The sequence below is a fragment of the Drosophila busckii genome, chromosome 2L (genome assembly GCF_011750605.1).
Source record: "Drosophila busckii strain San Diego stock center, stock number 13000-0081.31 chromosome 2L, ASM1175060v1, whole genome shotgun sequence".
In the NCBI taxonomy this organism is placed as follows: domain Eukaryota; kingdom Metazoa; phylum Arthropoda; class Insecta; order Diptera; family Drosophilidae; genus Drosophila; species Drosophila busckii.
In genome coordinates, this window is record NC_046604.1 from 2,896,148 (window position 1) to 2,908,504 (window position 12,357).

The 12,357-nt window shown below is 33.4% G+C and overlaps 1 protein-coding gene across 1 annotated transcript; it reads left to right on the forward strand.

Moving 5' to 3' along the window:
- Positions 1-830: 830 nt before the first annotated feature.
- LOC117134840 (putative leucine-rich repeat-containing protein DDB_G0290503) lies at positions 831-8,533 on the forward strand. The gene is made up of 4 exons (XM_033293953.1): positions 831-860; positions 1,057-1,978; positions 3,158-3,910; positions 7,659-8,533. Exons 1-4 carry the CDS (start codon positions 831-833, stop codon positions 8,531-8,533), a joined length of 2,580 nt encoding a protein of 859 aa, XP_033149844.1.
- Positions 8,534-12,357: the final 3,824 nt, after the last annotated feature.

Below are 12,357 nucleotides of genomic sequence, written 5' to 3' on the forward strand. Positions count from 1 at the left end.
TAAATATTTATTCAGTCAAAAAAAAATTTTTTTTTTGTAATTTGTATTTATTTTGCTTATTATTATAATTGGTAAAAAAATATATTTTTTTAGTAAAGTTAAAAATATATTGTCGATATTAAATAATAATATTTATTTTTACAGTACAAATTTAAAATTACTATTACATATATACATTTAAAAAAAATGTTGCATTTTTTCTGCATATTAAACTTAAAATTAAAAAACAACAAACTGAAAAAGAGACTTAATCAAAACTCGTAGAATTTTTACTAATGACAATAAAATTGACTAACAGATAACATTAAATTTCGCTTAAAGCAAATTCGTTATCTGTCAAAAATTAGCAGAATATTTTTCTTAGCAACCAAAGCTCTAAAATGAACAAAATCAAATCAAATCTGATTTATGTCGTTTTTTTGAATGCTTTAGTTACATAAGTTACGCTTAACATTATACGATTCTAAATTTATATTTGGTTTCTAAGCTTAGCTTAATGCTGTGCAATTTAGTTGAGTCGAATTATTGAATCAATGTTCATCTTAATTTTGTAAATTGCTCTTAACAATTTTACTATCAAATGATGTCTCACTTAATATATTCATAAATTTACTGCTCATATTTGTCACAGACTCAGAGTCAGATAAACTAAAAATACTTATGCCAAACATCAGTCGATGTGCACTTGACCCACATCAAGCTGATAAGCTCTATGGTTTTTAATATATAAATTCAGTTCATTTAAGACCTTGCTCTTGAAAAGTTTGTTCTATTTATTCAACATGAATATATTAAAGTGCGTGTTATCAGTTATATTATTGCTGCTATATATGCCAGCCAATTCGGCAGCTGATGTTGTGGTAGGTCGAGTGCAAATGAATAGTTTTAAATATTAAAAGCAAATTGTTGCTGATTTTGTAGTCATGCCAAGCAGCAAGAGAATCTAATGAGGATTGCAGATTGTATTGCTATAAAGTCGTGAAGCCTTTATTGCAATATTTGCATATAACATCCGGAAGCATAGAGCAATTTGATAAGCTTCAAGCAAAATTACAGAAACAGCAACAACTTGCCAATCAGACGTTAATAAAGAATCAACTTCAAGCCAAGTGCGAGGCACAGGCGCTCGCAATCAAGAAACTGGCGGCTAAGTCTGAGGAAACCTTGAAGAAAAATGAGCAGCTATATAGACTACAAACTAAGCTTGAAGAGCGCGACAAACTTAAGGATGCTTTGATAAGTGAAAAGGATAAGCGCATTTTCGACTTGGATACGAAACTAGAAGCCAGCGTTGAGGCACAAAAGGAAACTTTGAAGAAAAGTGAGCAGCTTCAGGCGAAAGTCAATGAACTACAAACTAAACTTGACGTACAGCTGGAAGAAGCTTCGAAGAATAACAATGAACTAAAGACTACTTTATTAAGTGACTTGAAAGAGCAAATAAATAATATAGAAAAGAATAAAGAATTCAAAGATAAGCTCATTGAATATGTAGATCGAGCTGAAGCGACTAGCTGTGTGCCCTATGGCAATGATATTCAAGTGATAATTCTACCTGGCACAGGAGCCTTCCAGGTGCCCTGTGATTCAAAGTTCGCTGGCGAGGGCTGGGCTGTCATTCAACGCAGAATCGATGGCTCTGTGAACTTCAATCGAACATGGGAGGAGTATAAGAATGGATTTGGTGACCTACGCGGTGAACTCTGGCTCGGCTTAGAGCGGCTGCATCTGATGACAAAGCTTCAGCCACACGAGCTCTTCATACAGCTTGAGGATTTCCGGAATGAAACACGCTATGCGCGCTATACAAATTTCTCTATTGGCAATGAGACGCAATCTTATGAATTATTAAGCTTGGGCGACTATGATGGCAATGCTAGGGACGCCTTAAAGCGCCATAAGAATAGGAAATTCTCAACCCCAGAGCGGGATAATGATAAATCGCATGAAATGAATTGTGCGGCAAATTATGCGAGTGGTTGGTGGTTTTTTCCTCGATGTTATGTGTGGTTAGTATAAATGGCTTCAAACTAATTATTCAAACTGCTTACTTATATTTCCATAGTAATCTTAATGGAGCTTATGTGCACACTAATACACACAAGTCCCATGATCAGTCAATCAAATGGATTAAGTGGCATTGGCAGCCACTGAAATTCGTGCAGATGATGATAAGACCCATAAATAAGAAAAATCAATGCTTCTAAATAAATGTCAAATATAAGCAATTTATAAATAAAATTCTATTAAAATAATAAAAAAACATGTTTGTTCAAATTAAAAAAAAAAACTAATTATTAATTCTGTGCGAATTTTACAGTTCTTGTTTTTGTTTGACTCAGATTGCGTATACTTGATATGAAACGTATATTTGGTAGCTGCATTTGTTTATAATTTGTTTGGACACATTTTTTTTGATTTTTGATTTTTTTTTATAAATATATTATCACTTTTTTTTCTGTGCTTTTAATATATATCTAAAAAACTAAAAAAAAAAAAGTTAAAAATTAATTTTTGTAATAGGTACAATATAAAAAATCAGAAATTTTTAAATTTACTAGAAAACAATTATATGTTTGCTGGTATTTAATATTTATTATGATTGCAATTTATTTAATTTTGTTATTGATTATAATAATAGAAAAACATCAACACGCAATAAGCAAATATAAATATACATAGCAATTTGTATAAAGTATATCTCTTACTTCATATATAGCAACAGATTCATAAATTCGTTAGTTTTCAAATCTTTGAAAAGTGTCTCATGTCAAAGATCACTGAATGCCAAACACGCGCATAGATTATCATATTCCAAAATATATAAAATGTATTATAAAATAATGCTGATAATACGTTTATGTCTTCAATGACCTAAAAAAAAAAATGAGTGCGCAAATTCTGACGTGTACTTTCACCACATCAACTATATAAGCTTGCTGATCTTGAATATTCAAATTTAGTTTCTTTTAAATAGTGCTCTTGAATAGTTCGTTTGATTAATTCAACATGAATTTAGTAAAGTGCGTGTTATCAGTTATATTGTTGCTGCTATATGTGCGACCCAATTCGGCAACTGATGTTATGGTAGGTCAAGTGCAAATAAAAGTTTTGAATATTAACAGCAAATCAATGCTTTTTTTGCAGTTATACACAGAGTCCGGGGAATCAAACGAGGATTGCACGACATATTGCTATAAAGTCGTGAAGCCTTTATTGGAATATTTTCGTAGATCCGCTGAAAAGAATGATCAATACGAAAAGCTACAGACAAAGCTGCAGCAAAGGGAAACCACAATAAAGAGTCTTGAAAGTAAAGCTAACGCAAATAAGGAAGCTTTAAGCAATTGGAGTGAGGACAAGTTAAAGGCAGAAAAGGAAACCTTGAAGCTTCCAGCTAAAATCACTGAGCTGCAAACTAAGCTTGCGGAAGCTCTGAAGAAAGGCGACCAACTCAAGGATTCATTAACGAATGAAAGGGATAAACGCATTGCTGAAATTGAAGAGCAATTGAGTTGCAAGGAACATGAAAATAAACTACTCAAAGATGAGCTGACTAGACAAAAAGATCGAGCTGAAGCGACTAGTTGTTTACCCTTTGGTAGCTCTAGTGACATTGAAACGATACGTCTACCTGGTGTAGATCCCTTCCTAGTGCCCTGTGATTCAAAGTTCGCTGGCAACGGATGGACTGTCATTCAGCGCAGAGTGGATGACTCTGTGAGCTTTGATCGAAACTGGGAGGAGTACAAAAATGGATTCGGTGACCTGCGTGGTAACTTTTGGCTCGGGCTAGAGAAACTTCATCTGATGACGAAGCTTCGGCCACACGAGCTCTACATACAGCTGGAGGATTTCAACAACGAAACACGCTATGCACGCTATACCAATTTCACAATTGGGAATGAAGGTGCAATCTTACGAACTAATAAGTGTAGGTAACTATACTGGAAATGCTGGAGACGCACTCGATAGCGGGGATCGTAGAGGTGCCGCTAAGAATATGAAATTCTCAACCCCAGAGCGGGATAATGATAAAAGTCATATGAATTGTGCTGCTTTTTACGCGAGTGGTTGGTGGTTTAATAATTGTCATGCGTGGTAAGTATAAATGATTTTAAAAAATTATATAAACTGCTAATGTATATTTATTTCTACAGCAACCTTAATGGAGCTTATGTGTACACTTTAACTTTTGAAAGACCGATTCATATAATGGAATGGCTGGAATGGCATTATGACCCACTGAAATTCGTGCAGATGATGATAAGACCCACCACGAAGTAAATAAAAAAGTTTCAAAATAAATGTCAATAATAATTATGCAAAGCGAATAATTAAATTTATTAAAATAATAAATAAATTTTTGCAAGTTGTAGCCTCGGCTAAAAAAAAAAAACATTGTCTCTTGGTCTTTTTTTTTGAAATTATTTAAGTTCTTCTTTCAGATTTATTGTTGTTGCTTGACACATATTACGTATACTTGATATGAAATATTACATTTTGACTCTAGCTTTGTAGCCGGCGATCCCAACTATCTTGTGTATTCGTTTGCGAAAAATATCATAGCACACGCTGTATATTGTAAGCATATATAATGTTGATAATACGAATTTGCTTTCATTTGGCAAAAAATATAAAAATATTTCAACTTGACTCACATAAAATTGATAATGTTGTGCACTTGAATAGTTCGATTTATTATTTCAACATGAATATATTAAAGTGTGTCTTATCTTTTGTGTTTTTGCTGGCTTATGTGAAATATAATTCAGCAGTTGATTATGATGCGGTGGGCAAGTGAACTAACAAAATTCTATTTATTTGCTGGAAGACTTGTGTTTTGTGCTTTTCATAGAATTGATCTTCGCATTTTAAGAATCAAACTGATCATCTGGTGCAAGACCTAATTGAATATGACGCAGCAACAGCTGGAAAACACAATAAAAAATCTACAAGCTAATGCTAAAGCTTCAGGAAAATGCGCTGAGCCAGTTGGCATCACTAAAGATAATTTTGATAAGCTCGAAGATAGGATAGGCGAACAGGAAAGAAATATTATGACACTGTAAGTTAAGCTAGCCAAGTATAAGTGAACCGACTAGCTGTCTAGCCTTTGGTCTGGTGTGGCAGCTTTTGGCTCGGCCGGGAGAGGCTGCACCTGATGACCAAATTTGAGCCATACGAACTCTACATACAAATGGAGGATTTCAATAATAAAACAAGTGGTGTTCGCTATAATTCTTTCGCAGTTGGAAATGAGACGCAATCTTACGTATTATTAATAGATACTGAACTCAGATTTTCAACCCCAGATCCTGATAATGATAATCACAGAGCAAGTTGTGCAAAAAAGTTTGGCAATGGTTGGTGGTTTAATAATTGTATAAGCTGCTAAATCTTATATATTTCTATAGTGATCTCAATTACGTTTATGGGGAACATAAACGGAAATTCGTACAGATTATGATATGATAAGCAACAATGAAATGTAAATAGATATTATATAAAAAATAAGCATTGTAAAAATTAATGCTTCTTAAAAAATAAACAATTAAAAGTTTGTGTTGCACAGTATAAAATAAATAAACAAAATGTGTTCTGATTTAAATTTTAAATGCACCTACATTTTTTTTTACAGTTTGCTAAATATAAATTTGGTTTTCCAAACAAAAGAGTGTCAATTAAATAAATAATATTGTAAAATAAACGAAAATATTGTGGAATTTATTTCATTTATTAATTTCAGAACAATCATTGGAAATTAAACTCGACAATTAGCTGTTGTATACTTAAAAAGACGAGCGAACATGATCTGAGATTCATATGCATAATATATATTGATAATAATAGCGAAAATATACACACTTATATATAGAAACATATATTATTGAGATGAAACAAAATTTCATGTTAACTTTATAACAAAACACTCTTATCTTGTCTTGTCTCCCAGAAACTAAAAAATATTATTTTTTTTGTATGAAAGATCATTTTGGCAATTTCAAGTTGATAACATGTGCTGAAATCTAATATATTGTATTTATTTAGAAACTTGTTGTTTGTTATTTGAGATGAAATTCTAATTAAATTTAAATTTGTTGTCAATGAGGCCAAAACATAAACATAAACTAAAATAAAGAAAGTGATGTAATTTAAATTTTTATTACAAAGCAAGCAAAGTTTATAGACACCATTGGCTAGATCAAAAGCTATATGCATATAGTAAAGTGATGTCGGGCGGAAGCGGAAATCGAAGCTCAGATGCAATTGGAAATGTTAGAAGGCGAAAGGCAAAAATCTCGCAGCCAAAAAGGGTGAAGGAAATAAACAAGGCACATCAAATAAAATCAAACGCAAAACAAGCGAGAAAACATTGTTTCAAATTGACCAGCAATACAACTAAAAAAAAAAAAATAAAGGAAAAACTGCTGCGTGAGGCGTGGGCGTGGCAGCAAATGTGTTGCCAATTCAGGCGCAACTAATTCCCCACCTTCCCCACCCACAAAGAACAAAACTATTTGGGACACCCTTTGTATAGTGAAGGGGTTGGGTGTATGGGGTGGGGAGGTGCTGGCTGTTTGCTGATTCGTTTTGGTTTCACATTGTTTGCTTTTTGGCGAGTGCAAATATTTTATTGTGCGAAAAATGATTTTTTATTTTCAATTCAGAAAGAGAGAGTTGACCGTTAGACCGTGTGTTAGAAATGAAAGTAAAAGTTCTATTGTTTTTTTTTTGCCAACCAATTTGATTTTGAATACGTTATGAGGCGCAACACAAAAACGAAAAGAAAACGGCAAGTGAAAAAATCCGTAAAGCCATAAAAAATCAAATACGAAACACGAATGAATTTTTTTCCACACCGAACAACAATTGTTAGCAAGGGTTTTAGCCCAAGTGCCAATTTTCTGATTGTTTGCCAGGCCGCACTAAAAACTAATGATTTTTCATATGTTTGCTCAATGGATCGTGCATAAAAATAAAGTAAACAATGCGTATAAATTGCCAATAGCCCAAAATCCTTTTCACTAAGTACGCAGTTTATAGGTGGACAAAGGCCCCCTGGAGTGAAAATGGAGGCCATGCTACGTTAGTTTTAATTATAGTATATAGCGCAGTTGTTTAATTCGCAAAGTAAACATTCGATTTTTTAATATTACTGATTACGTTTTTTTTTGTATTGCATCTCTCTTATCAACAGTTTAGCATTTAAATAAACTCAATTTTTTATACATTTCAAGGTTTGGGATTTTGCTGTTCGACTTTACTGATAACATTTCTTTTATTCATTATCTTGTAAAATTTTGAAATCTTAATCATTATCTTGCTTTTTTTTAATGTTCAAACCAAGGTCATTTACTTTTAAATAAATAAATTGATAATGCAAATGGCACAAATTCTGACGTGTACTTTCACCACATCAACTATATAAGCTTGCTGATCTTGTTGACTATTCAAATTCAGTTTACTTAAAATAGTGCTCTTGAATAGTTCGTTTGATTAATTCAACATGAATTTATTAAAGTGCGTGTTATCAGTTATATTGTTGCTGCTATATGTGCGACCCAATTCGGCAACTGATGTTATGGTAGGTCAAGTGCAAATAAATGTTTTAAGTACTAAAAGCAAATCAATGCTATTTTTGCAGTCATGCACAGAGTCCAGGGAATCAAACGAGGAGTGCGGAACGTTTTGCTATAAAGTCGTGAAGCATTTATTCCAATATCTTCGTATATCGGCTGAAAAGAATGATCAATACGAAAAGCAACAGGGAAAGCTGGAGCAACAGCAAGCCACTATAAAGCGGCTTGAGGCAGAAAAGGAAATTTTGAAGCTTCAAGCGACAATTCATGAACAGCAGCTCGTTATCAATAAGTTTGAATACAAGGAATTACTCACCAATTACACCAAGCAACGGGAGCAAACTACCAACGTTGAGGCCCAAAAGGAGTCTTTGATGAAAAGCGAGCAACTTCAAACTAAAATCACTGAGCTACAAACTAGACATGAAGCACAGCAAGAAGCTTTGAGGAAAAGCAACGAGCTAATAAGTGAAAAGGATAAGCGCATTGTAGACTTGGATAAGGAACTAGAAGCTCGCGACGAGGCACAAAAGGAAACTTTGAAGGAAACTCAACAACTTCAAGCGAAAGTCAATGAACTACAAACTAAGATTGAAGAAAGCGACAAACTCAAGGATTCTTTAATGAGTGAAAAGGATAAACGCATTGCTCAAATCGAAGAGCAAATGAATTGCATGGAACATGAAAATAAACTACTCAAAGATGAGCTGACTAAACAAAAAGATCGAGCTGAAGCGACTAGTTGTTTACCCTTTGGTAATTCAAATGGTATTCAAACGATACGTGTGCCTGGTTCGGATGCCTTCCAGGTGCCATGCGATTCAAAGTTCGCTGGCGAGGGATGGACTGTCATCCAACGCAGGGTGGATGGATCCGTGAACTTCAATCGAACATGGGATGGATATAAAAATGGCTTTGGGGACTTGCGCAGCGAATTCTGGTCGGGCTAGAGAAACTTCATATGATGACAAAGTCTCAGCCACACGAACTGTACATACAACTGGAGGATTTCAAAAACGAAAAGCGTTATGAGCGGTATAGCGATTTCAGAATTGGGAATGAAGCGCAAGCTTACAAACTATTAAGTGTTGGTAAGCATACTGGAAATGCTGGCAACGCACTCGATACTGGAGATGGGCATGGAGGTGACTCTAAGAATATGAAATTCTCAACCCCAGAGCGGGATAATGATAAAGCCGATAATTATAATTGTGCTGCTGTGCATGCGAGTGGTTGGTGGTTTAATAGATGTTCTTGGTGGTAAGTGTAAATGACTTTAAAAAATTATACAAACTGCTAAATTTCATTTATTTCTATAGTAACCCTAATGGAGATTATTTCAATACGAAAACTGATGAAAACCATATTCTATCATGGGATACATGGCATCATAAACCACTGAAATTCATGCAGATGATGATAAGACCCACCAACAATTGAATAAAAATGTTTCTAAATAAATGTCAAATATAATTATGCAATCGATTAATTAAAATTCTATTAAAATAATAAATAAAGTTTTGCAATTTGTAGCCTCAGATTAAAAAAAAATAACAATTGTCTGCTGTTTTTTATTTGGAAAACTGAATTATTGTTGCTGTTTGACACAGATTACGTATACTTGATATAAAAAAAGTTCACTTTGGCTATAGCTATCATTATTTTTCAAGAGCAATGAATAAATCAAAGCAATTGAGAGATTACTAGGAACGCAGCTTAATATGATGAGTATATATGTATTAGTCATAGATTGCTTGAACATTGTTAAAGTTGATGCCAAACATTATTTTAACACATGAATTTACTCAAATCGTCATAGCATGGCATAATGCTGATAATACTAAAAATATTAATGATAGTGAAAGATCATTTGCGCAAATTCTGACGTGTACTTTCACCACAATACTTAAATTCATGAATTTATTAAAATGCGGGTTATCAGTTATATGGTTGCTGCTTTATATGTGCAGTCATGCCCAGTTTCCAGGGAATCAAATGAGGATTGTAGGACTTATTGCTATAAAGTCGTGAAGCCTTCATTCTAATCCACTGAAATTCCTGCAGCTGATGATAAGACCCAGCAAGAAGTAAACAAAAATGTTTCTAAATAAATGTCAAATATAATTATGCAATCGAAATATTAAAACTCAATTCAAATAAAATTAAACTTTTGTAAAATGTATTGTCAGATTAAAAATTGAATAAACTGCAGGCCTTATTATTTGCAATTCTTATAAATTTAACAACAAAATAATCAAACAATACGCTGCTTAATCAAATTTATATAAATGTTAAATATATATTTCTTATCTGCGCCAATTCATGTCCGCTTTGTTCGTCTTATCAATTCCTTTACATATAAATGCATTTATTTAAATTTATATTACACTTCATCATGTTTATAACTTCGTCGTCTTCATGGCTTAAGTGAAAAGGATAAACGCATCGATGACTTGGGTAAACGCATTATAGACTTTGATAAGAAACTAGAAGCTGGCGTTGAGGCACAAAAGGAAACTTTGAAGAAAAATTAGCAGATTCAAGCGAATGTCAATTAAATACAAAATAAGATTGAAGAAAGCGACAAACTCAAGGATTCTTTAATAAGTGAAAAGGATAAACGCATTGCTGACTTGAAAGAGCAAATACAGAACATGAATAAGAATAAAAAACAATTCGAAGATAAGCTGATTACATATGTAGATCGAGCTGAAGCGAGTTCCTGTGTCCCTTTTGGCAACTCTAATGACATTCAAACGATACGTGTAACGGGTATTGAAGCCTTCAAGGTGCCCTGTGATTCAAAGTTCGCTGGCAACGGATGGACTGTCATCCAACGCAGGTTGGATGGCTCCGTGAACTTCAATCGAAACTGGGAGGGAGTACAAAAATGGATATATTGGGGACATGCGTGGTAACTTTTGGCTCGGCCTGGAGAGGCTGCACCTGATGACGAAGCTTCGGCCACACGAGCTCTACATACAGCTGGAGGATTTCAAAAACGAAAAACGATATGCACGCTATACCAATTTCTCAGTTGGGAATGAAGCGCAAGCATACGAACTATTAAGTGTGGGCGAATATTCTGGAAATGCTGGAGACGCACTCGATAGCGGGGATCGTAGAGGTGCCGCTAAGAATATGAAATTCTCAACCCCAGAGCGGGATAATGATAAAGCCGATAATTTGAATTGTGCTGCTTATCACGCGAGTGGTTGGTGGTTTAATAACTGTTTGTGGTGGTAAGTATAAATGACTTTAAAAAATTATACAAACTGCTAAATTATATTTATTTCTATAGTAAACTAAATGGAGTTTATGAGGACACTAAAACTGATGAATACCATTTTGAGTCAATCAGATGGAATCTATGGCATAATAAACCACTGAAATTCGTGCAGATGATGATTAGACCCACTAACAATTAAATAAAAATGTTTCTAAATAAATGTCAAATATCATTATGCAATTGAGTTCTATTAAAATAATAAATAAACTTTTGCAAGTTGTAGCCTCAGATTAAAAAATAAATAACTATCTGCTGGTTTTTATTTTGAAAATATGGATTATTGTTGCTGTTTGACACTGATTACGTATACTTGATATGAAAAAGTACACTTTGGCTTTAGCTTCCATTATTTTTCAAGAGCAATGAATAGATCAAAGCAATTGAGAGATTACTAGGAACGCAGCTTAATATGATGAGTATATATGTATTACTCATAGATAGCTTGAACATTGTTAAAGTTGATGCCAAACATTATTTTAACACATGAATTTACTCAAATCGTCATAGCATGGCATAATGCTGATAATACTAAAATATTATTTATTTATTTAATATAACCAAAATATTTGCATGAAACTTCATCTGATGACGAAGTTTCATCCACACGAGGATCTAACTACAGCTGGAGCGATTCAAGAACGGAAAAAACGAATGCCCGCTATAGTTTAATTTCTCAGGCGGGAATGAAGCGCAATCTACGAACTTTTAAGTGTGGTCGTGAATATTCTGGAAAATGCTGAACCAACTCGATTACTGAAGATGAGTTCACCGCTAAGAAATGAAATTCTCAATCCCAGTCGTGATAATGATAAAGCTAATGTAATTGTGCTGCAGATCTCGCAAGTGTGTTGGTGATTAAATTCGTGTTATATTGGTGAGTATAAATGCTTTAAATTAATTATATAAAACTGCTTAAATTATAATTTATTCTATAGTAACCCCAAATGGAGTTAAAGAACACCTACACTGAAAAACATATATCAGTCAATCAACAAAAAGTTTTAAAATTGAATAATGAAATGTAAATGAACTTAAAAAATAATAGCTGTAAAAATTATAACTTCTCAAAAAAAAAGTATATATATAAATAAATAAATGAAAAATGTGCAAAATAAAAAAAAGTGTGTAGTTATTTATTTATATAATTGTGGGGTATTAAAAAATCGTTATCGTTTTATGGATTAACCATTGCCGAAATTAAGAAGATAAAGAAAGTAATAAAATATCAAAACTGTTGAAGAGAGAAGTTAGTTTTGCTCAAAATATAAAAATCGAAACTAAGTGCCACAAAATTTATGCAGGTCTTAAGATATTTTTTCGAATTTTCAAATAAAAAAAATGGAATAAAATGGCGCACATTAATAACGGTAAAGCAAATAAATGGCGGCTAGTGGGCCAGAGGCTGCATTTTTTGAATGCAGCACGAGCCAAGCTTGAGTTGGATGGAAGTGGGCGGTGAAGAAGAAGAAGTTGACAATACAAACG